Below are 21,976 nucleotides of genomic sequence, written 5' to 3'. Positions count from 1 at the left end.
GCAGCCAAAGTGGCGAGGATATATAATTATAAGCGCCTTGAAAGCTTAATCCATCAGTTCGCGGAGGAACAGAAAAAATTAGCGATGATAAATATGCCACAAAGCCCTCTCTAACCACAAACGGATCAAGTTTTATTTTAAAAACAAGAATTGTAACACTTCAACAGAGGATTAATTTTTCAGTGAAGTTTCCGCCATTGTGAATTTCATGTCTCATGCCTCACGCATGGCTCGTGTGTTGGCTTAGAAGGACTCGTTTCGATTTACGTACATAAAGTAATTGGAAGCGAAAAGCGAGATATTGTCTTGTCGTTAGAATTAAAAATATATATACAGAAACAGAAATGAGTGGATTCTCCGCTCTCGTAAGAACTAGACAAAATACTAAACGCAGGAAACACTTCGAAAATTCTACTGCTTTATTTTATCGGACGCTAAGAGCGATTTAAAGTTTCTGTTACATTTTTGAGAATTTCATTTTTGTGGTTCTTGATATTTAAACGCAGCCCTATCGAAGGTAATCTCAAAAAAACTTACTTAAAGCAAGGTTTACCCTTTTTAAAAACCAAGACTTTTAGATCACAACGGAGCGAAAGTTCGGAGGAACGCGAGAGGGAAAATACAGCGAATACGAAAGACGGAAGAACCGCGCTAAAAAGAGTTCCCGGGGTGGGGGGGGGGGTTACTCTTGGGAATTCTTGGTGGGAGTGTGCCGCCCGGTTCTTCAAATCCTGACCCGATTTCAGACCAAAAAATGTAATTTTCCACACCCGTTTTCAGACCAGACCTCTAAAATCCATACCCGTTTTCAGACCTGCCCTTTAGGCAGAAATTCTGTTATCATTACCTAGATTAGAGCGCAAACAAAGAAATTATTCAATCCATTTCGAATTCGCATATTTCTCTTTCTTTCTTACTCATTTGAAATTGAAACGATAAATACGTTCATATACTCCGTAGTTCCCTCGAAAACCATCCCCGATTCCAGACCAAAATGGGCAAAGTGAATAGCCGTTTTCAGACCGAAACGGCGCAAAAACCCTACCCGATGGGACGGCACATACCTATATGGCTATATAAGGGAGTACCCCCCGGGAAAGAGCCGTCTTTGTTTTCCCCATTGATTTTTTTTTTCCAAATTCAAAATCTTCGCATTGTTCGCCGAATTTGGCCTAGAACATGATACTGGTCTATCTGATCCGCCGAAGGGTTGCACCCCAAATTCCATCCAAAAAACCAAAAGCTTGTTAAACTCATCACGAGTAATAAAATACATGACAGGATTATTGAAGGCAACTTTAAAACATTTCCGGAGATTCTTAGCAAAGCATACCATACAAAATTCATATAACTCCGCAGCGCGCTCGTGTCCGATTTGATGGAAAAATGGTAGAAACAAAACTGTGAAAAAATAAGTCTCTATGCAGTCTAAAATTTTTAACCAAAAAGCAGTAATTGTACTTTGTTAGACTAGAAAGGACGGAACGGCGGCTATGACTTTTGTAAAATCGTAAACAAAATTCTTCGAGTCTTCAACGAAATATTTTTGTGCCGACACGCCCAGGGAAGAAATATGCTGTTTTGTACACGAATCCGTCTTTTCATGCCCAAAGAATTTGCGTTTTGCTGTCCCAAAATGCGCCAAGCAACAAAAAGAAGTTTCAAATAACGTTCCAAAACAAAACAAATGGCTATAGCATTAAATGCTAAGAAAAATGTGCAAGTGCCACAGAAAGATCTGCGAGATAGCTTTCATCTAAATGGTCACACCGGCTTCAGAATTTTACCCAGATACTCAAAGTTTGAAACAAGCTACATACCATGACTGTTTGAGAGGGAAGAAATGGATTATATATCAGGGGAGTAGCGTCCATATACGCAGATACGCCCGAGCAAACAGTTGAAATGTCAAAAATATACTTATTTCTAATTTCCTGAAAGCATTTTTATCATTAAATCGGAATGAATGATAAATCTTTCGCATTATTTTGGTGTATAGACCGTTTCGCCTTCTGCATTGCTTGTAACCTTTTTGATGACGTCACTGTTTTGCCCTTTTTTCGGTAAATACTGTACCGCGCTTACCGATTAACGCTAGAAATGTAAAATAAACAACTAAATATTGTCTTTTTCTTCGCATTTATTTACTGAAAATGCCCTGCGGAAAACGCAGGAAATGGCATTTCTGAGCCCCTATTCCTGAGGGAGCATGCCCCCACGCCTCCCCAGTTTGCAGTACCTTCGGAGGTCTAACCTTTCTTTCCGTGCGCACACCTTCAAAACCTCACGCTACGCTCCTGGATATCTGTTTACAACCGACGTCGAGAATAAGCAGCTCAGCGAAGAAGTTTGAAAATAGCAACCTCTTTACAAGAGTTCCCTCATTGCTGATTTTACTGTGTACTAGAAGTCTCTCGAAGAGGACTAGCTGGGATCGCGAGACAAGACCTAGTCCGACAAAATAAATGGAATTATTAACAACCTCCCTCCTCCCTTGATCAAGGATGGGGAAATGGCGCGTTTTAGCTTCCGCGCGGCTTCAACCTTGATTCGAAGAGAGGGTATGGGGGAGGTTGCTTTTCGTTTTTATCTGTCGAAAATTAAGCCAGAGTCAGTAATGTAGCCGTGACCTGGGTATCTTTCTTCGGTGTACGCACACGAAAGGTACTTTAACTGTGGCTAAGTTTTTTGCCTGCTGAGCAGTATTATCCTGCTATACGTTCATTATGCTGCTCAGATGAGGTTCAAATTTCCCAGTCTGTTGATAAAGTTCGTACTGAAATGACTATATAGATGAAAGCTACTTTACAGTTAATTTCTTGATTGCTTAGCCTAGCCTGGCCAGCAATCACACTCTCTCTGGGGCTCTTTTCCCTCGTACTCCACCTCCACAGAGCTTGCTCACTGGCTATATGATTGTAAAGTGGAGTGTCATCTTAAATAATCATTTTTTTAAGGGAAGAAAGGGTGCGGTTTACAGGTGTCGGTTATTCACAAAGCACTTTGCAATTCACACAAAAGTGACTTTCCGATCCGAATTTGCACACACGTCTCAAAATCTTTAAAAGGCCTGTTATTTTTATGTCAAGAGTTGCTTTCAGACAAACGCATCATCAGGACCACACAACAAAGCGACGATTACTAAACGGGTACTAAATACCGACTTTAAAAACAATTTGACACCGCTAAATTTAAGTGGAGCAGCTGATCGCTGATTGGCTAGTCAAGGTGTCATGGTGTAAGATACAAACGCGAGACACGAAAACCTCTGAAAGGTCAATTTCCTGGCGCGGAAAACGAAAGAAGAGAAGAGAGAGGGCGATTTAATACGTCAATTTGTCCTTATTGCGAACGTTCTGGGGTAGCTACCGGAGCAAAAGGTTATCGGGTTGGGCTATTATAAATGAAAAAGCAATTATAGCGATCAGGTAAATTGAAGGCAGACTGTAAAAAACACGTTTGACATAAGCCATTGAAAGTGGTCAGACAACTAAGCGCGAGTGCTTGTGTCTATAAAGGGAGACCCGTCGCGAGATCATACTGCTATTCAGTGTTATTGCACGATCGTTTAGTCAGACACATGGCGTATCAACCGTTCGACGGGGTAAATATGGATGCACATTCCTTATCTCCTCCTGATGGGTCGGCCTGCAGCTCAAGCGGATCCGAAACAAGTTTGAGTCCCACACCGTCGCCACAAGCGGTTTACTATCCAACAGGACGCAGGATAAGTCTATCGTATCAAAACCAGTGCCAGTCATACATGAAACGACTTTATACAAACAGCAGGGAGCGATGGAGGCAACAGCACGTCAACATGGCTTTTGGAGAGCTTAGAAAACTACTACCGACTTATCCGCCCGAGAGAAAACTTTCCAAAAATGAGATTTTAAGACTAGCGATGAAGTACATCCGATTTTTGGATGATTTGGTCAAGGACATGAGCGCCGAAAGCAACAAGGAAAAACACGACTCACATGAGAACTGTGATGTAGGTCTAAAAAAGGAGCGAAGTGAACTTGAGCAATTACCCTGCGAAGGATATCAGACAAGCTGTGATCTTTCATTAACGAATGATGCGAACTTTGAAAATCGACCTTCCAGCACCGATCTGATATTCGACTAGCCTTAGGCTTTTCGATAAGAAAATACCTAAATTCATACCACGAACATACATTTCACGTTGAATTCGGCCCGTTGATATCGCGGTCTGATAAAAATCAGCAATGACTGCAAGGAAAATTAGACGCTACATATCGACCGTTCCGCGTATCATATCGTGAACTTTGCAAATGAATTGTAAATAGTGTAATTTATTTTTGTTACCTAAACGCGTTTAGGCGAGTAATGGTGTTTACTATTATGCTTTAAGTGTGTAAATAAGGTACATTTCGAGCTGTTTTTGTGTAGGTTTTGTTTACTTAAGGACTAAACTACATCACACTTGAAGAGCTCTGGTTGATACACTATCTTATACGTGCTTTTTGGTGTTTAGCTCTTTAAACTATTGTGTTTATCTGTCTACCGATTTGCGATCAAGAAAAATGTAATTAATAAACACTTTTTGTTGATCAAGATCTTGTCGTTTCGTGTTATCATCTGTCTGTATATCCGCTCGCTTCTAGGACTTTTGCATTAAAATGTTAAATGCCACCATGTGGTCCCTGACGGGGGCGTAAATTAGATTTACACGAGTAAAGTGTAAATTCGAACGCGTGCAAGTTCGAAGGAAAAATGTTTGCTCGCCTCGAAGAAAAATTAGTGAACAAAGAGGCTGGTGTTATCGGCTTTTCGTGTCAATAGAGTACCCGCCGAGATTGAAAGAACCAAACTACTTCACCCAAGGGTAATGTTTCTGTCTAATTCGGAGATCGCAAAGCAGATATAGGGACTTAATACTAAATAAAGGACCCATCACTTGCAACAGTTCTGAGAGAGGGAGAGCGGATTATTTCTCTGACAAGACCGCGACGTTCTTCCTTTTAATACAGCGGAAGGAAGCATGAAGGATATTTTCTTCGTTTTCACAGTTTTCTGGTTTAAACTTATTTAAAAAAATCCATTAAGGGTGTCTTTCCGGGAAGTTTTCCAGCATTTCAAATGCGTCTACACCCCTAATTTTAAACAATTTCAGTCATTCATGTTGACTTCTGCCAATCTCCCCTACAGCGACTTTGAATATATTATCAAACTCTTCACTTATTGAAATTGGATTGAAATTGCGTCTGTGTGCCGTTTGAAATAATTGTTACCACTAAAACATCAAAAGATACTTAGCTTGTGAATGTTTCACAAGAGTTGTTCACTTATAGAAAACTTTTACACACTTTTCTTTCGTTTATGAAGCACACTTTCTTAATCCTGTGATTAGACTGCGCGCAATTTTCAGACCTAAGTTTTGTGAAACAGCAACAAAATAAAATATTTTCATTCAAATGGACCGAGTTTGCCAAGAAATTAGGCCATTCAAAACTTTTTCCGGCAGTGTGTCTACGACTATGAACAAAAAGTATTGGAGATAAAACAGTCTCAAACCAGGGACAACCAATTTTTTTACTTAAAGCTTTTACTGAATAACTTTTACATGCATTCCAAACCAAAAATCGACAAAAAAGAAGCAAAACTTAAGTTTTCTGCGAAGGCCATCATCACTGAACCATCAAGCGAGAAAAACAATCGCGTCAGTTTTGAAGGAAACGGAAAGAGGAACGATTAACCTTTAGTTTGGTGTTAAATTCCCTCTAATACCCACACAATAACAAACAAGAGGTATGAAAAAACTTCTCCGAATGCCCAACAAAAACAAACAACAGTAAATTATTAACAGATGCGCTGTTACTAAACTTGGCGCAAATTTCGTGGGTTGGATGCGTGATTGTAGAAGTAACATATGAAAGGGAAACATTTGAGACCACAAGTGTTGACAAGCAAGCAAAACGTTGATAAAAGGCGAGATTCATTTTCCATTTACGCAGATGGAAGGAATTTCAATTTGTTCTCAAAGCTTACTGGCGTCATCTTTGGGCTCGTCATCTTGTCATGTGGTGTATGAGAGAAGACAAGTACGCATGTTGAAATAGGCGGGCGGTCACCCACTTGTGAATAGGCACAAAAATCGCTGAGAAAAAAATCCGTTAAATCTCTAAAATCTAATCCTCTTTAAGAATTCAGTAACCTATATCCACCGTAAAAACTGTTAAACACACAGCCTAGAAGAATTAAATGAGATTGAAAAATGTCTCTCGCGAGCTTAGAAACGAGCAAAGTGAAAATCTAAGGATTGAAGAATATTTTCTACAAAAGTGGATACTTGTGTCCTCCCTAAAACAACTGACTATAGAGCAGAGCGGCAAATTCAAAAGTGACAGTTAATTGCATGTATTTTCAGAACAATATTTGCATCAACGTACAGTTGTGGCTAAGGAAAACCTGAAAGAAAAAATTCTTTCGCGATTTACTTTTCCAGGTGTTATGATCTCTTTGCTACAAAGACAACGAAAGTTTCAAGTCAACAAAAAGATAAGTCCTTTTGTTTAGTTTACCAATCATTTTTTGTAATCGATCAGTCATTAAAATACAATATCTAATAAGCAACGTCGTGTCCCATTTAGTTTCGTAAAAAATAAATACGGGAATCTCAAACAGACATAAAATAATTTAAAGAAGTAAACTACAAAAACCGTGGACGAAGATCTTGCCGGTGGTCAATGTTGGGTCTAAAGAAAAGAAATCTAATCAGCTAAAAATTTATATTGATAAGAAAACGAGAAGTCAAAAGACTACTGCAAAGCTGTAAACCCGAAGAAGGCTGGTCTGGCCAGTCGAAATATCGTTTGAAAATGTTTTGAATAGACCTTTGTTATCCGTTTGGCAGTGGTCTTGGATTTTCTTGTTTATAAAACAACCTGCCTTTTTGTAAGACGGCATCTTGCAATTCTAAAAGATACAACGAAACAAAACTTTTTGTTTTTTATTGATACTTTTCGTCAGAAGGAAATAAAAGCTGCAAAAAAAGAACAATGTTAAACTTTTTTTATTTTGAGGCGAGCACGCTTCCCACCTATAATTACTTCGCTTGTTTTATCTAAGTACTAAAATTAACTTACAATCATTCCCTTTCAAATATATCGCAGACAACAGAAGTGTGACTTTTTTTATAAGCCTTTAATAGCAAAGAAGGAGAAATTTTTTTTGTTTGCGCTGTTCTGTTTTTCATTTTATCCCGAACAAAAAAACACGTAAACCGCCAAGTCGGTAGGTGAATTTTGTGTTGAGTTGAGCGGTGAGTAGAGAGAAAAAGGTTTTTTAGCTTCTTTAATCCTTTATAAAAACAGTAATTTCCGTTTCTTATCTTGGCCTGATCTCACTGAAAGGCCAAGTATTGTTCGCTTGGAGGTATATAGTGAGAAGAATAATATTTTCTTGCTTTGAATGTTTGATCGCGGCATGAAATATCCGGTCATTGTTATGCGACAAAGTAGCAAGTGAAATGCCGCTTTGAAAAGATCGCAGACTGAAGGATAAGGAAGTTTTCGGCAACGTCGGCAAACGGCCTTTTTTACGTGGGAATAAATCTCAACGACCTGAGCTTTACTAAGGTCTCTTTGAATTTTAATCTCTTAGGAACGGGAGAGCTAGCAGGATGTCCGTTTTAACTGTGACCCCATTGTTAAACTGTACTTTCTCATGGCGAGTCTTTCTAGAGGGGAGAATACGTCTGGTAATTGGAAATTTTTTATATATCCACAGCTTACCGATACGTTAACATCTGATCGATACCTGAGCAACCCATTTGAAACACTTGGTTAACACAAAGCGTGTGACTGCGTGTGGCGCGGCACGCGTCTCGAGAAAACACGTGGCGTTGAGAACTGGGGACGCAGCTGCATACAGAGAACAAAGAACAAAACGAAGCTCCCACACTCGCAGGGTAAAGTTTTGCAGGAAGGCTAAAGACCCTCTCATTTTGAAGAGACGGGGGAAGACGGCGAAGGAACACTGCCGGCGAGGGCGAAGAAAGAAATCAATGTCGAAAAGCGAACGGCGGAAAAGAGATGGATCGATGAGAGAATAAAAAGACCAGAATGTAGAAACCCCCACCCCTCCTACCCTTAGATATCCTGTATTTCGTTCGATAAGTATATATTCCCAAATCTCCCTCAAATTCACTCTGTTCGTCAAGAGAAGTGTAAGACATTGACAGTAACAGACCGATATGGTGTCGGCCGCATCGAGGAGTTCAAAAAAAGGAGAATTCACTGCAATGTTATTACGACTGGTTTTTAAATTTAAATGTATTTCTCAGCAAGAAGTAATGTCATAACCGTAGAACCATTTCTATTACCGCAAATTATCGACAATTACCTCGCAAATTTAAACCCGATTTGTTATTTTAACCTTTCTGACTCCTTTAAAATGACCAAGCGCGTAATTGAAAACAGTTGGTGATTCCATTTTGTAAACGAAAAAAAAGCATCACAAGAAATCGTTGTTTTCGAGATACGGCTTACAAATATAAAGTTTAGGACACCAACCGCAAATCAGAATTGAGCCGCAAACACCCAAACGTGAAAGCTGTGATCGCTTATATATATTTTGTACCGCTGCGAACTGGGTGGGTGAAAAAAATCTTAACAAAATTCGCGTCAGTGACACAAAGGCATCTTAAACCTTTAAATACCCATGCATTCCAAACAAATAGATAAATTCAAGCAATTCAGTGATTTCAACAGTAAGGAAAAAAATATATGATTATAACCTTATTTGGTTTTAAAGATAACATCTACGAATTGCTTTTGGTTTAAAGTAGTTCGGCTGCGGTCACAAAAGCCGCTATAATATGAGCGGGCAGTTTTATTAAACAAACATTTAGATTTCACAAGAAGTGTATTTGTTTAAGTAGAACTGTTTACTTGACTAACCAAATGACTAATATTTAGATAGTCTTCCTGAAGAATTATGGCTTTAGACAGGAAATCAACCGCTTTGTTTAATCAAGGATAAAGTTTGACATCTTAAGAAATCGCAACATAAGCTGGATGAGCGCCTATAACAACCAAAGTTTCAGCCAATCAGCTGAAGGCTACTATTTACCAATGAAATTGTCGCTTTTAAAGATTTTCACAAAAGAAAGGTGAATACCCAACATCTTTAACATGCATCCTTCCTGCAAGCTGCGAATATGGGATCCCAAGTTGTTCTCTTTTAGGCAGACTGCTGCTCCAGAATAACTATAAAAGATAGCAGCCAAACAGCCGTAGTCAAAACAAACACCCTTCCAACTTAAAATTTTGGGTTTAGAGAAGACTTTTTTCTGGGCAGCTGCCCAGAAGGAAAAGTAATTCTTACCAAAAATCCATTGTTATGCCAAAAAAAATGCCACAAAAGTTTTTTCTCATAGAAAGCTTTAGGTTGTGGTAGGCGATAAAGAGTTCGGTGTCTTTAACAGCGTAAATTTGCTAGAGGAAAAATGTATGTTGTTTTCGCTAAAAGGCTTGAGATTATCTGAGCCAGCAGATCACGTGAAAAATGTTGCTATGCAACGTGTCGTCTCGACACCTATGAGTTTAAGGTGATTCCATAGTAAAAGAACCTAACATAGATTTTAGCTTAAACTTGGTACACTGATGTAACAACTCAAGAAGATGATAAAAAAGTAATAAAAAGTGGGGTCACCGTGCTCGTTTTGACGTCACAATGCTGACAAATACGGCTATTTAGGACCCTTCTACAAAAACCGCGGGCAGCGCAAAACTAGACAAAAATGAGGGATTTTTTCGATGATGCATGTGACATCACACAGAATTTGACTTTAATGTATTGTTTATCCTCTTACGTACCAGAAAAATGTCTTTTAATGCCCTTGTTTTTACTTTGCGCTCCAAAGTAGAATTAAATTGGACGCGCGCTTTTCGACCCGTGATGGCTCAATCCGTACAATTTAGTAAAATTACCAAAAAACTGAACATAGATTTGTGCCAATTTTTTTCTCATCGAAAGGATGCACTGTCCTTATTATAATCATGAAATAAAAAATGGGGGTCACCGTACTCGTTTTTGCGGTAGAGCTGCAGAAAGTGCGCACCAAACGCATTTTCTCCGATTTTTGAGAGAGGACTGGGGCGAGTTTGAAAATAGAATGTATGTGAAAGGGGGAAGAAAGTATTAAAAAATCCGTTTTTACAGAATTTACATCGAGATATCACATTTAGGACACAATTTGATAAAGAAAGTGTTTAAATGAAAATCAAAGTGAGTAAGCACAAGTTAAACATCCAATATCGAGGTTCTCCGAGAGGAGGTCGAACTTAGCAACACGCGTACTGCTTACGTTATGCAGATTCCCAACACATTGAGTCTCACCTCGGCAAGAAACAACAGCAAGCAAAAATTCCAATAGCGTTTCTCATCAGTCAACTTCATTTTAATAATATTACTTCACATGCTCTTTTTTACGGCGGCCATCTTGTTATGCGCAGTAAGAGATGCGCAGTGCAAAACTAGGGAATCACCTTAACACACAAGGCCACTCTTGTCCCCAGATCCCATCGTCTGTTTTGGTCACGCGTTTAAACAGAGAATGGTGTTTGCAACCTCGTTTCCAAGAACGAGGTTGTCGAGTTTGTCAGGCTGAGATCAGTGGTTAACTGATAATCGTGAATTGTTATCGTGAAGTCTTCGGAATATTACGAAGATTTTTCGGATACCACACTTGTTTCCTCGACAACTCTACTTACAGATCATCACAATAGATACCATGTTATCTGCGTTTTTCTTTCATGGCTTTTTTGCTGGCTTCCCTTCTTCTTTTGTTTATGGGGTTTCGTGGGTCGAATATTTCAAACGTGTCCTCGTCTTCAATAGATGCATCTTTTGCTCTCTTCAGTTCAGGCTCACACTTCAGAGAATGAAACATCCTGGAATAAAATATTGCACGCTAGTTTTAGCCTATCTTTTCAAACATATTTCCTCGTTGAACGGCGCATGACCCGAGAGACTCCTAAAGCAAGCGCGTTTAACTATTACATATTCCAGCGCCTTACGGGCGTTGTAGCAATTGAAAGTGAGTACCTTCTCTCATTTTCAGTTAAACGCCTCGACGCTGCCCAATTCAGGGGCGGATCCAGGAGTTTTTCCCTGGGGGATCCAAACTTTGGTTCGGAAAGGACTGTTGAACTTTTTTGTGGCAAATCACTTCTCAAAGAGACGACCACGTGTTTCTCAATCTGTGAACGTCGGTCGCCGTTGGCGCGGGAAATACTGCTTTGCGAGCAGGGCGAACAGATCATAGGAGGGTACCCCAAACCAATTACATTCTTGAATATCCCTGGAATTTAGTGAAGCTGCAAAATGCAACGCGCGTTTCTTTAAAAAAAAATCAGCCAGTGAAAAAGTGATATACGATTCTGTCGCTGTAAGAATCAGTCTCAAACAAGGGTCACGTCTGATGGGGGGGGGGGGGGGGGGGGGGTGGGGGGAATCCGGACACCCCGCACCCTCCCCCTGGATAGGCTGCCCCGGGATAACAAGGGGAGCGGGGTCATGTCAACGATCGCAAAATGTAGAGACGTTACTTACCATCCAGTATCATCTCTCTCTTCGTTTTCATTTTCGTTGTCGTTATCTTCTTCTTGATCTCCTTCTTCTTCGTTGGACTGAAAAAGCTTGGCTTGAAAGTCTGCCAGCAGTGTTAGATTCTACATGAAAAATCAGGTGGCAACAAAAGTGTCAAGTCATGCATGAGTCGGTGGAATATGATCGTCCAGGTGAGTTTCTTGACACGCCGGCTATCAGCACACAACTATCAACAAGCTTTAATTATTACAAATGCTTTTAAAATGTAATTATACCACATTAATATTCATACTGACGTACAGTCAATGTCTGGCCAATGTCTAAAGTAATGACCTTGTTTCTGGTTAACAACAGATCCACTTGACATTTGCGCAAAGAGCGGGATATATAACAGGTATAAGATCACTCAGTCAGCGCGGATCCACACCGGTTTCCACCGTTTTACGGATATCGGTCAGATCAGTTTCATAATTAGTATATTTTTCATATATATTTTTAATAATAATAATAATAATAATAATAATAATAATAATAATAATAATAATAATAATAATAATAACAATAACAATAATAATAAAAGTTGAAATCTAGAAAGTGGTTTGGACAGTCAGTTAATATTCGGTCTGAATGGCTCAGAAAACCAGGAAAGGGGACTTTGGGAACTTTAAATCCAAAAATTTTCCCTAAGGAACACGCCCCCGAAACCCCCGCCCTCGAAGCTTGCGCTTTCGGCACTCGTTGATGAAATCGGTAGGAATTTATTCTAGATCCGCGCCTGTCCATGAGTGATAAAAACTTTGACATAAATAAAACATTTGATTACCTGTTCGTCCCTTCCTTGACCCTTCCTTTTTTGGGAAGTTTTCTTCTTCTCGAGGTAAGTTATTTGTTCTGCGTGAAAAGCTGCTAACACATCGGACTCTTTAGACTCTGGTCAACACAAAAAGCAAAAGAAAAAAAATACTTCAACTTGTGTAAACTTTCTATACGTTGCTCTGATAAATTTAGGCCTATTCCAAGTTTCACAGCTTCTCACCATCAAAACGAGTCTTCGGGTAAATTCTTGAAAATGAGTGCAAGAGAATATAAATATATATATTTTTTGTTCATAACAACGACTTCGCAATTACCTTCTTTCCAAGAAAAGGGGTTGGGGTAAGCCGGGAATGGTCCATTGAAAGAACTTTCCTTTTTGCAGAATCCCTAAGAAACGTTTCTGAAAAAGTGGGATAGATCCTTTTTTATATTGAAGGCAAAACAAGTTTTCAATAATATTCGAGGTCCAACAAGTCACAAGTTCACATCGTTTAAAGCAAAACAAAAAACAAAAAAAAGAAAGAGGAAAAAGAGTGTACTGGCCGGGAATCGAACCCGGGCCTCCCGCGTGGCAGGCGAGAATTCTACCACTGAACCACCAGTGCTCTGCATGGCCAAGTGGTTAATAAATTGAACTTTATCTATGTGGACATTTACTCAAACTGACAAAACAAATCAGGATTTTGATTTACGTTGACAGTTGATCGTTCGAATCTCGACTAGTATAAATAAGATTCAAGTTTCTCTTCATAATGATAATCTTTACAACCACCCAAGATGATTCGCCTTTTAAAACTGTTACACACACACTTAGCCATACCAAATACTTATAGACATATAAAGGGAATTTGGGACAAAATGACGTCTTGAATGTAACATTTTTGTTTAAAAATATTTGTCGAACACTTCCGAAACCTAACGACGTTACTTCAGAGTTTTTTATCTTTGTTTTCTTTTGGTTTAGTTTTAGTTTGTTTGTTTGTTAACTAAAGGAGCCTTCTGACACTGAACTTGGCTTTATACTCAGGTTCACTACTTTGTTGTTTAAAATCATCATTGAGAACAAGAAAGACTAAATTTCTCCTAAACCTGAGTAAATACGCGGCTGAGTTATAACGGGCTCAATGTTGTCCCAAAGTACGTTGGTGGGTAAAACCGACCATTTCAAAGATTAAAAGAGAAACTATTCTTTTTCACGCTGCGAGATGGTAGAGTGATTTAACTTGACCCGTGAAACAGAGAATAACAACTAACGCAAAATAGAAGAAGACATTGGAATTAGCGCATAATAGTGCGTTGTATTCTAAGTAAAATCACACTATCGGAGGGCAAAATGTTAAATATGTGAGTGTAAAAAATGTGACGCAGTTTAAATAAGACCCACGTGTTGAAATCGTTGGCATGAAATGTAACCAGCCTGGCGACCGGTTGTACCTTTACATCGTAGTTCTCTGCAAAACAACGTTACTAGTCGGTGAAATTAACGTTTTAAAAATAACGGTAAATTTTACATTCTCATTTCGAAATTGAAACCCGTCCATGCCGATTATAGAAAGAGGGGTTGGGAATTCAGTGAAAAACGCTACTAACACCGACTGTTTTCACTTTTGTGCCGTAATAGCTTTCTTCCTGCATCAAGGCATTTTTACAATCCTGTGCATGGTAACTGCACTGAGCCAACTCAGGTATAGCCTGTTCCTGGCGTTCAGATAGTACTGAGAGCGCGGGCGACAAATTGACGAGGGCGGTCTCCTCTCGTTTTCCCCGCGCGTAAGATTCAATCCCCTCCCCACCATCTGAACGCCTGCAACAGGCTAACTCAGGAAAATTAACGAAAGTTGACAAGAAAAATCTCACCAGAGCGTTTTTCCTCTTCAATGTCTTTTTTTCTTTTCGTTTCCATCATCTCGCGCTTTAGTCGCTTGTATTCAGCGCGCGCTGCTTCCTGTTTGCTGAGTGGAGACATAAGAGGAAAAGATTACCATTAGCTCAAGGAAATGTCTTGGAACGCAAAGCAACAAACATGTTTCACTGACAAACAATTCAGCTTGGTGACGGAAAGACTGACAAATTAACTTCCGACTAACAAAACTGACAAATGGCCGCGTGAGAGACTAGTGACATGGCTCCTGCGTGAAAAGTGGGTTTGCTCTCACACACAGGAATCCCGCCAAAAGCCGACAGTTTAGGATTGCGTTCTCTTGTGACAAACGCGGTTGAAGAGTGACTACCGACTATCTAACTTGCTGAATAGTTGACTAACGATCCTCTTGAAGTCCGTCAGCTTTGGCAAAATTTCTACAAACTAAAGAGCTGTAAATTGTTTTGTCAACCTTTTCCCAGAAGTCTCTTTTGTTGGTTGAACATCGCTTTGCTCTTTATCTTCTTCAGGTTTTCGTTTCTTCAATTTATTTCGTACTTGATCTCGCATCCGTGAGTCAAACTCTTGTTCTTTAGTACTCTACAAATATAAACACAAACATTTTGCTGATTCTCATCTATCCTAAAGCTCCCAATTACAAGGCCTGAAAAGAAGTACTACCCTCGCTGTCTGTGGACGAAATCCTATGGTGTTATCCGTCACATTAAAACTCTTGGGATTTACCTTTTTGGGGTTGTTTATATTTATGCTGAGCATATTACATTCAAAGTAGACAGACTGCAAATTATAGTAGTCGCTAAAAAAATATATCTACGTGTCCCAACTGTTCATCAGTAGGATGCCTAAAATCCGTGCAATTCCACAATTGGTTTCGGCTCCATTAAATCCTATACCAATTGCAGAACATTTTAGGAGCCACCCACCGTACGCGTGTGGGCACAATCACGGCCAACACATCTAAGTGAGGAAAATAACGCAAAGCAACCTCAGTTTATTATGCTGTACAAGGTGGTTCTAACTTTTGAGTCTGTGCATGAAATCCTATGGTGTGATCATTTAAATGAAAGCTACTGAGCAGCCCTTTCCTGTGGCCCTCTTCAATGTAGTACGCTGCAGTGGTGGATCAGGGAACGGGGGGGAGGGGGGGGGGTATTTTTAGACAACACTGAGGCCCAAAATGAATGTCACTGAGTTGGAAGTTTCTCGCTACACTCTCGAGACAAAAAAAAATTCCCGCGCGTAGCCTTTTCGCGCAAGAGAATATTTCCCATGCCACAAATCTAGCCTGCGTAGCTGGCGGTATTGTCTCGGTGCGCGATTAAAGTTTTGGTGGCGGAGCCATGATCCAAAAGAGGGAGTGGAGAAGAGGCGTTTTCTGGCGGCTTACGCCGCTCGTGACGGCTTCGCCGCCAAATCTCACTCGACTACTACACAATACCGCCAGCTACGCAGGCTACCACACATCTAATTAGTCTTACTTAGCTGTAAAGAATAATACCTCTTCATCACTATCTTCATCTGACTCGTCTTGCTTCGACTTTTTCTTGTCCTGAAAGAGAGGATAGTAACAATGATATTCTAGAAAAGATCAGGAAGGCGGAATTCTTATTAGCCTGTTTAGCAGGTGCTTGGAAGTATTTAAGCGCAACAAAGAACAGGCGCGCGAGAAGGTCAGACACGCGCGCCCCGTTCTTTCTCGCGCCCACTACTTTCAAATTCTTATCTCATCCAGGACAAAGGAAACCTCTTCCCTCCCCTCAGGAGGGGAAAAGTGTGCCGAGAAGGTTCTCAAACCCTATCCTAATTCAACCTAAAAATAAAAATCACTTATTATAAACCAGAAGCGAAAAATGACACTCTATTTAAGTCAAACAAGATGCGTATACTATAAGCGTGTATTGGGCTGCACTGCTCTAATATTTTCTACGCTGAGTTTATAGCTCCCCCAATAAAAAAACACTCGTTTCGGTTTTCAATGAATGCAAAATTCACGGCAAAAAAAGTATGCGCCCCCTCCAGTCAGAAGTCAGTCCAACTGCGAGGGGAATAGGAGACGCTTTGTCTCCTAGGAGATTCGTCTGCCATTTTGCATGTAGCCTGCGAGCAAGCTCTCCATTTTCGCGGGCGAAGCGAGCCGCGCGAGAACGGGCAAGCGTGAGGCGAAGCCGCAAGGGGCCGCTTTTCGCGTCTCCCCTCGCGTGTTCCTCGCGCGTCTACTTTTCACGATATCCCCCAAATGGAGAGCTTGCTCGCAGGCTATTTTGAATGATTTTGTCGTTTTTCGACATAGACGCGACGCGACTCATTTTTTTGATTGGGCCACAGTCATTCCAATAATTAATGAACCTTGGACAAAATGGCTTTCGTTCTTTTCCTCAGATGGGCAATCATAAGGGGTTGAGCTATTACCTACAGCAATCCGGGTTGAATTTACCAGTAGGTTTATTACAGTGGCTTAAGCCTTTTCAGCTTTGCTACCTCAAAAAGGAGCACAATCTCAAAAGGGAATGAAATCCATACTACCATACCCAATCCTACGCCATATACCAGTTCTATATAGCCAGCCTGCGAAACGTCCCCAGCGGGGAGGAACGAAGAGTGACGGCTGTTTTTTCAGGCAGCTACAGTATATAGCTTTAATATGGGACTTCATTACTCACCCACTAGCCGGGGGGGGTCTGTACCAAATCAAACCCTTAATGCCCACAACACAGAACCTGGTCATTTTTACCAGCTTTGCATAAAAATTGCCATTCCCTTCTATAATAAACAAAGTGTGCAGGCAACATACAGTACATTGGAAAAATATCAAATATCAGGCCCTATTTTAGTGAGAGGCCAAAATAGTCTAGAAGCGAGAAAACCTAACAATCCTTTTGACCTGCACGACCTTAGAAGGACAGAGAAACAACTTAAAACCTAAATAATGTTGAATATGCCCAACTCAAGTTAGTACCCTTCCCTGGTACTTACTAGTATTTATTTTGAGATATGTAGAAGAATATCAAATCAAATAAATCAAATGGTGCCCACTCTCCACTGGCCCCCACTATAAGACATTAAGTTTTCACTGGTTTTCTTTACTTTATACCCTATCCCTCCTATTCGGCACAAGAAAAAAGGCACAAAATTGATCTAAGACTACAAAAAAAATTAATGCTCCTTTACTTAGAAATACAAAAATGTTCATATCAATGAAAACAACATTATACAACAATAGCAACCATAATATTATTAAAATTATTATTTATCTACATATGTATTACCAAAAAGATAAAGTTTTACAATATTGGAAGTTCCACAAAATAAAATTAATAGCTATTAAGCAAATCATAGGCAGGACAATACAAAACAAAGAAACCATGTGATAACTATAAGCTATGATGGATTCAATTGCTTTTTCATTAACTGTCACATTATTACAAAAATACAACTGATATAAAGAACTAACAGTTCTACTGAACACCTCACTTGGCCAACAATATTAATGACAAAATAGCTTTGGAGCCATTTCTAAATCCATCATTTTTCTCAAACTTCATTTAAATACAGCCAATTGCTATGCTTTTCAGCATAGCAATTCAAAAAGCCCTTAAAAAGGCTAAAACTAGAAAACTTACAAAAAAAACCTTACTTGCACGTAAATGGGAAATATCAAAATTAAAGTTAATTTCTACAAAAACTTGTACATAATGTTTCAACTGTAATTTGTATTGTATGTACAACGTAATCATTGCACCACTTCAATCTGCAATGTTTTTCGCACATACATGTACAGTGGAATGCCGCCTTATGGCCACCTCGTTATTACAGCCACTTTTTTTGGCCCGGCAAAAAGGCCATACAATTCCTTATAAAAAAACCTGTTAATGCGGTCACCTGTTAATACGGCCAAAGGCCACATTTTCAAATCCCAAACAGCAGAATCTCTTATAATTTCACCCCATTAATGCGGCCACTTGTTCAAAATTTAGAAAATTAAGTGCCTGTGACATGTCAATTTTAGTGTCCTAGTACTCAATCATACTCTGAGCCTGTTCTTGTACTATTTTTAGCCTACAGTACACATAAATTGCATCTGTTGCGATTTTATAGCCAAATTTTAAAAGTGTTTTATTTACTGAAGGAGAATAATTCTTAATTACTGTATGCAATATCTTCACTCTGGTTGTTTATTTAAATGAGAACAGTTGTTCAACAAATGTGAATGGAATGTGCGGTGTTGTCATTAAGGCCCTAACAAGTCACGAAATTCGTGCCAACCCCGATAAATCGGCCACCCCATTAATACGCCCAATTTTTTTTTACCCACTGGTGACTGTATTAACGGGCTTCCACTGTACCACAATCACACACGGCTATGAAAAACACATGCACTGAATACAATTATTCTTGAGAATGGGTCACAATTTCAAGGCAAAGCTCTGTAAAGTAGTTATTGAATACAACAGTCTGAAGCAGAGTGTTGACCAGAAGGTAAAATATTACGATCAGCTGACCACTTCACCACCTCATCTAACTCATCTTTATGCTTTCCCTCACACTCCTTGAAAGCTTCTTCTATGAATTTAATCACATTATCCCCTGGTACTGCATTACTTAAATTGAACTGTGAGTGAGTTTCCAGAGCATCATAGAGTTTTAAAGTAAGTAAATTCATTGGTATCTGGCGAGGATCAGGTTCACTGGTGGAAAACACAGGCACTACACTATGAGGTGAGATGACCTGGTCACGTAAGCGTGTAATTTCTTTATCTGAAATATCACTAATATAATTTGTTTCCATGGATTTTCGGATTTGTTCAATTTTTTCCCTCTCCTCCAATGTTAGAATCTCTTTGAAATGTTTCTGTACAGTAACACCCACAACCTTTAACTGATTTCCAATCCAAGAGAGGATTGGGCCTCCAGAATTACCTGAGTTGAGTGACAAATTTAACACTACTAAAGAAGGACGGTAATCTGAATACGTTTCTTTATAACCAGAAACATGACCATTAACAAAGAGAGCTGTTTCTCCAGTATGGCTCATGGGATATCCAAAAGAAAATACTTGCATGCCAGGTAACAATGGTTCATTGAACAAATGCAATGGGGCAACTCGATTTCACTTGATGTCAAGCCCTTGGCAATAGAGCAGTGCTAAATCTTTCTGAATATCAGTATAAGCAACCTTACAGGAGAGCTCACCAATTGAAGCATTACAAATAAAAATCGTTTTGTCTTCAGCATCATCAATGACATGCTTATTAGTGATAACAAAGTGATCATTGATGATAAACCCAGAACCATGCTCAATTTCAACCTTTTCTATGGCTTTTGCATACTCTTCTTTAATCTTTTCCCTCTCCTCATTAATCTGGAGATTAATTTCTTCTCTGCGCACCACTTTAGACCTTCGATAACTTTTGTCTACATACTTTTTTAGCAACTTTCTGCCATCAAAATACGCAATTGAGTGTTTAATATCAAAGATGTCATAAGTTTGTTCAGTTTTTGGTCCATGTAACTCTTCATCCTTATTGGGAAATATGTCTGTGTCACCAACAAAGTTGCCTGGAAGGCAATCCCTCACACGACGCTCTGCCTCACTTCTCGGATACCAACAAAGATTGTTGATGGCAGACTCGTACTCTTTAATGACACTTCTGCAAACATCTTTCTTCAATTGCGAAAACCACTCAATTTGAGACAAGTCGTAAAGCCTGTTCAGTCTATTGTGGATGTCAAAAATAGTGTAAGTTTTGTTAATGTTCCCATCACATCTACCACCTTTTAGCATTGAAAATTTGCTTCTACCCAGTAAGGGGTCATCTGGTGAGCATTCTGTCACCCTTTTCTCTGCCTCATCCTCTGAGTACTGTTTTAAGCTACGCTTAGCATCTTGATACTCTTTCTCCAGGACAGACATGTGCTCTTCGACTAACACTTTCTGCTCATAAGCACCTGGTCCTTCTTCATCCGTAAATTTTTTAAACTTCTCCCAGTCAGCTATTTTCCATTCACATACTGCATTGTAGATGTCTATGATGCTATAAAGCCCATCGACGTGAGAACTTTTTCCTAGCAGCGCTTGAAAATCATCTCTAAAATGTCCACCAAAACAACTGCGGACACGTCGCTGTGCAACAAGCCAGGAATACTTGTGTCTCGCATCTGGGTTAGCCAAAGCTTCCTCCCACTCTATTTCAATTTCTGCTCTTTGTTTATTAATCAACTTATTCAATTTATCGTGTCCAGGTCTTTGTAGACTGGTGTACTTCTCAACAAACGGTTTTTCATCAATTTTTTCAAGGGCATCATGGATATCCAAAATATCGTACGTCTTGCCTCCATGTTTTTTATACAATTGCCCTCGAACGCCGAAGTAATATTTGTCAGGATCCGGAAACAGACAGTCCAAAAGTTGAACCGAATAACAACAACCGTCGCCACCTACACGTACTTCTCTTGCATAACATTTGTTCAATCGTTCTACAGCATCCTGCCATGTATATCTGCGCTTATCTTCAAGTTTTCCGATAATCTTCACCTTCACACAAGCATCCCGAACTTTCCTACCTTCTTCACCCAAAACATCGGCCTGACCTTGCATCGCAGATCAGTTACGTCCCCAGTGTCAAAAGCTGGGTTTTTAGAATATTTCACCGGATTGCCATAAGAATGAAGCAGAGGATGGCTGGTGATTACACTCTGTGGTCATATAAGATTGTATCAAGGAACACTTTCAATCTTACGAATACCACACCGCCACTCGCGCGCCCACATGGTGCAATAAAACGGGTAACCGAGCCTTCTAGGCCCAGATTAGCGCTTAACCAGGGGTTAAATTTAACCAGGGTTTCTTTTTCTTATGTTCAAAAGCAGTTTCTCACAAAATTTTCTCTGTTATTTTTAGAGCTTCCAATCATCAACTTGTAGACAAAAAGAATTAAAACTGAAACGCCTTTTAAGCTTTCAAATCTGAATTCAAATCTCGCACTAACCCTGCGTTATCTTAACCCAGCTTTGAACAACTCGGCCCTGACTTGAAAAGTTCACCACTATATCACAGGCGACCCAAGCTACGTACTGCAACACTTATTCCTCGAGCACGAATGGGCTCTGAGTCAATAGCCCATGCGGCCGAAGGCCGAATGGGCAATAGTCCAGTTTCGAGTTGTCGAGTTCGCTATGACCGTTGAATTAAAGAATGTGAAGACGCTTTTTTCACAGGCTTAGCGTCCATATGAAGTAATATATTCAAAAATCTCAACGAGAAAAAGACCTGTTTATTACCCTGTCTATTGTGTATATCCAAATTTTAAACACTTACTTGCCGGAATTACTGAATATTTTACTTTACGTCGAGGCTAACCCTGTGTGAATCTGTTGTTGATGTTTGTAAAATCCAACTACTTGGTCAAAAATATCGGGACAAAACAACTTTAGTTAGTTAAAGCTAGACTTTAATCATTTTATTGCCGCAAAAAAGCCGGCGCTTTTCGCTACTCGGCTCAACCAATCAGAACGCAGCATTGTTAATAGGCCACTAGTTGGATTTTACTAAAAATGGTATCTGTTACAAACTAACTTTAATTTTTACCATTTAAAACAGCTTTTTTTCAAGAACCAAAAAGCCTCTGGTTGACATATTGATGTCCATAGGCGTGACTCAGTGATATCTTTCCTCGTGGTGTAGATGACGACCAGAAATATAGAATA

At 39.6% G+C, this 21,976-nt stretch overlaps 2 protein-coding genes, 1 non-coding gene and 1 pseudogene across 3 annotated transcripts; 1 reads left to right on the top strand and 3 right to left on the bottom strand.

Annotated features, from left to right (window-relative positions):
- The first annotated feature begins 2,967 nt into the window (after positions 1-2,967).
- On the top strand, positions 2,968-4,834 carry LOC140921478 (uncharacterized). The gene has a single exon (XM_073371481.1). It carries the CDS (start codon positions 3,581-3,583, stop codon positions 4,124-4,126), a length of 546 nt encoding a protein of 181 aa, XP_073227582.1. The 5' UTR covers positions 2,968-3,580; the 3' UTR covers positions 4,127-4,834.
- Positions 4,835-10,518: 5,684 nt separating this feature from the next.
- LOC140953867 (spliceosome-associated protein CWC27 homolog) lies at positions 10,519-16,997 on the bottom strand. The gene is made up of 7 exons (XM_073403245.1): positions 16,967-16,997; positions 15,771-15,850; positions 14,724-14,851; positions 14,248-14,342; positions 12,398-12,504; positions 11,578-11,696; positions 10,519-10,916 (listed from the first exon to the last, which is right to left on the bottom strand). Exons 1-7 carry the CDS (start codon positions 16,995-16,997, stop codon positions 10,760-10,762), a joined length of 717 nt encoding a protein of 238 aa, XP_073259346.1. The 3' UTR covers positions 10,519-10,759.
- Positions 12,925-12,995, bottom strand: Trnag-gcc (transfer RNA glycine (anticodon GCC)). The gene has a single exon. It is a non-coding gene; the product is annotated as a tRNA-Gly (tRNA).
- A 1,580-nt stretch (positions 16,998-18,577) lies between the features above and the next one.
- On the bottom strand, positions 18,578-21,001 carry LOC140953866 (uncharacterized; annotated as a pseudogene).
- Positions 21,002-21,976: the final 975 nt, after the last annotated feature.

Source organism: Porites lutea, chromosome 12, assembly GCF_958299795.1.
Source record: "Porites lutea chromosome 12, jaPorLute2.1, whole genome shotgun sequence".
Classification (NCBI taxonomy): domain Eukaryota; kingdom Metazoa; phylum Cnidaria; class Anthozoa; order Scleractinia; family Poritidae; genus Porites; species Porites lutea.
The sequence above is the reverse complement of the archived record's forward strand: the minus strand, read 5'-3'. Positions and strand labels throughout refer to the sequence as shown.

Coding starts and splice junctions, on each gene's coding strand:
- LOC140921478 (XM_073371481.1), top strand. CDS start 3,581: ATGGCGTATCAACCGTTCGACGGGGTAAATATGGATGCACATTCCTTA.
- LOC140953867 (XM_073403245.1), bottom strand. CDS start 16,997: ATGACCAGGTTCTGTGTTGTGGGCATTAAGG. Junction 14,852..15,770: donor ATGAAGATAGTGATGAAGAG/GTATTATTCTTT, acceptor TTATATTTGTAG/AGTACTAAAGAACAAGAGTT. Junction 12,505..14,247: donor TGAAGAGGAAAAACGCTCTG/GTGAGATTTTTC, acceptor TGTGTTGACCAG/AGTCTAAAGAGTCCGATGTG.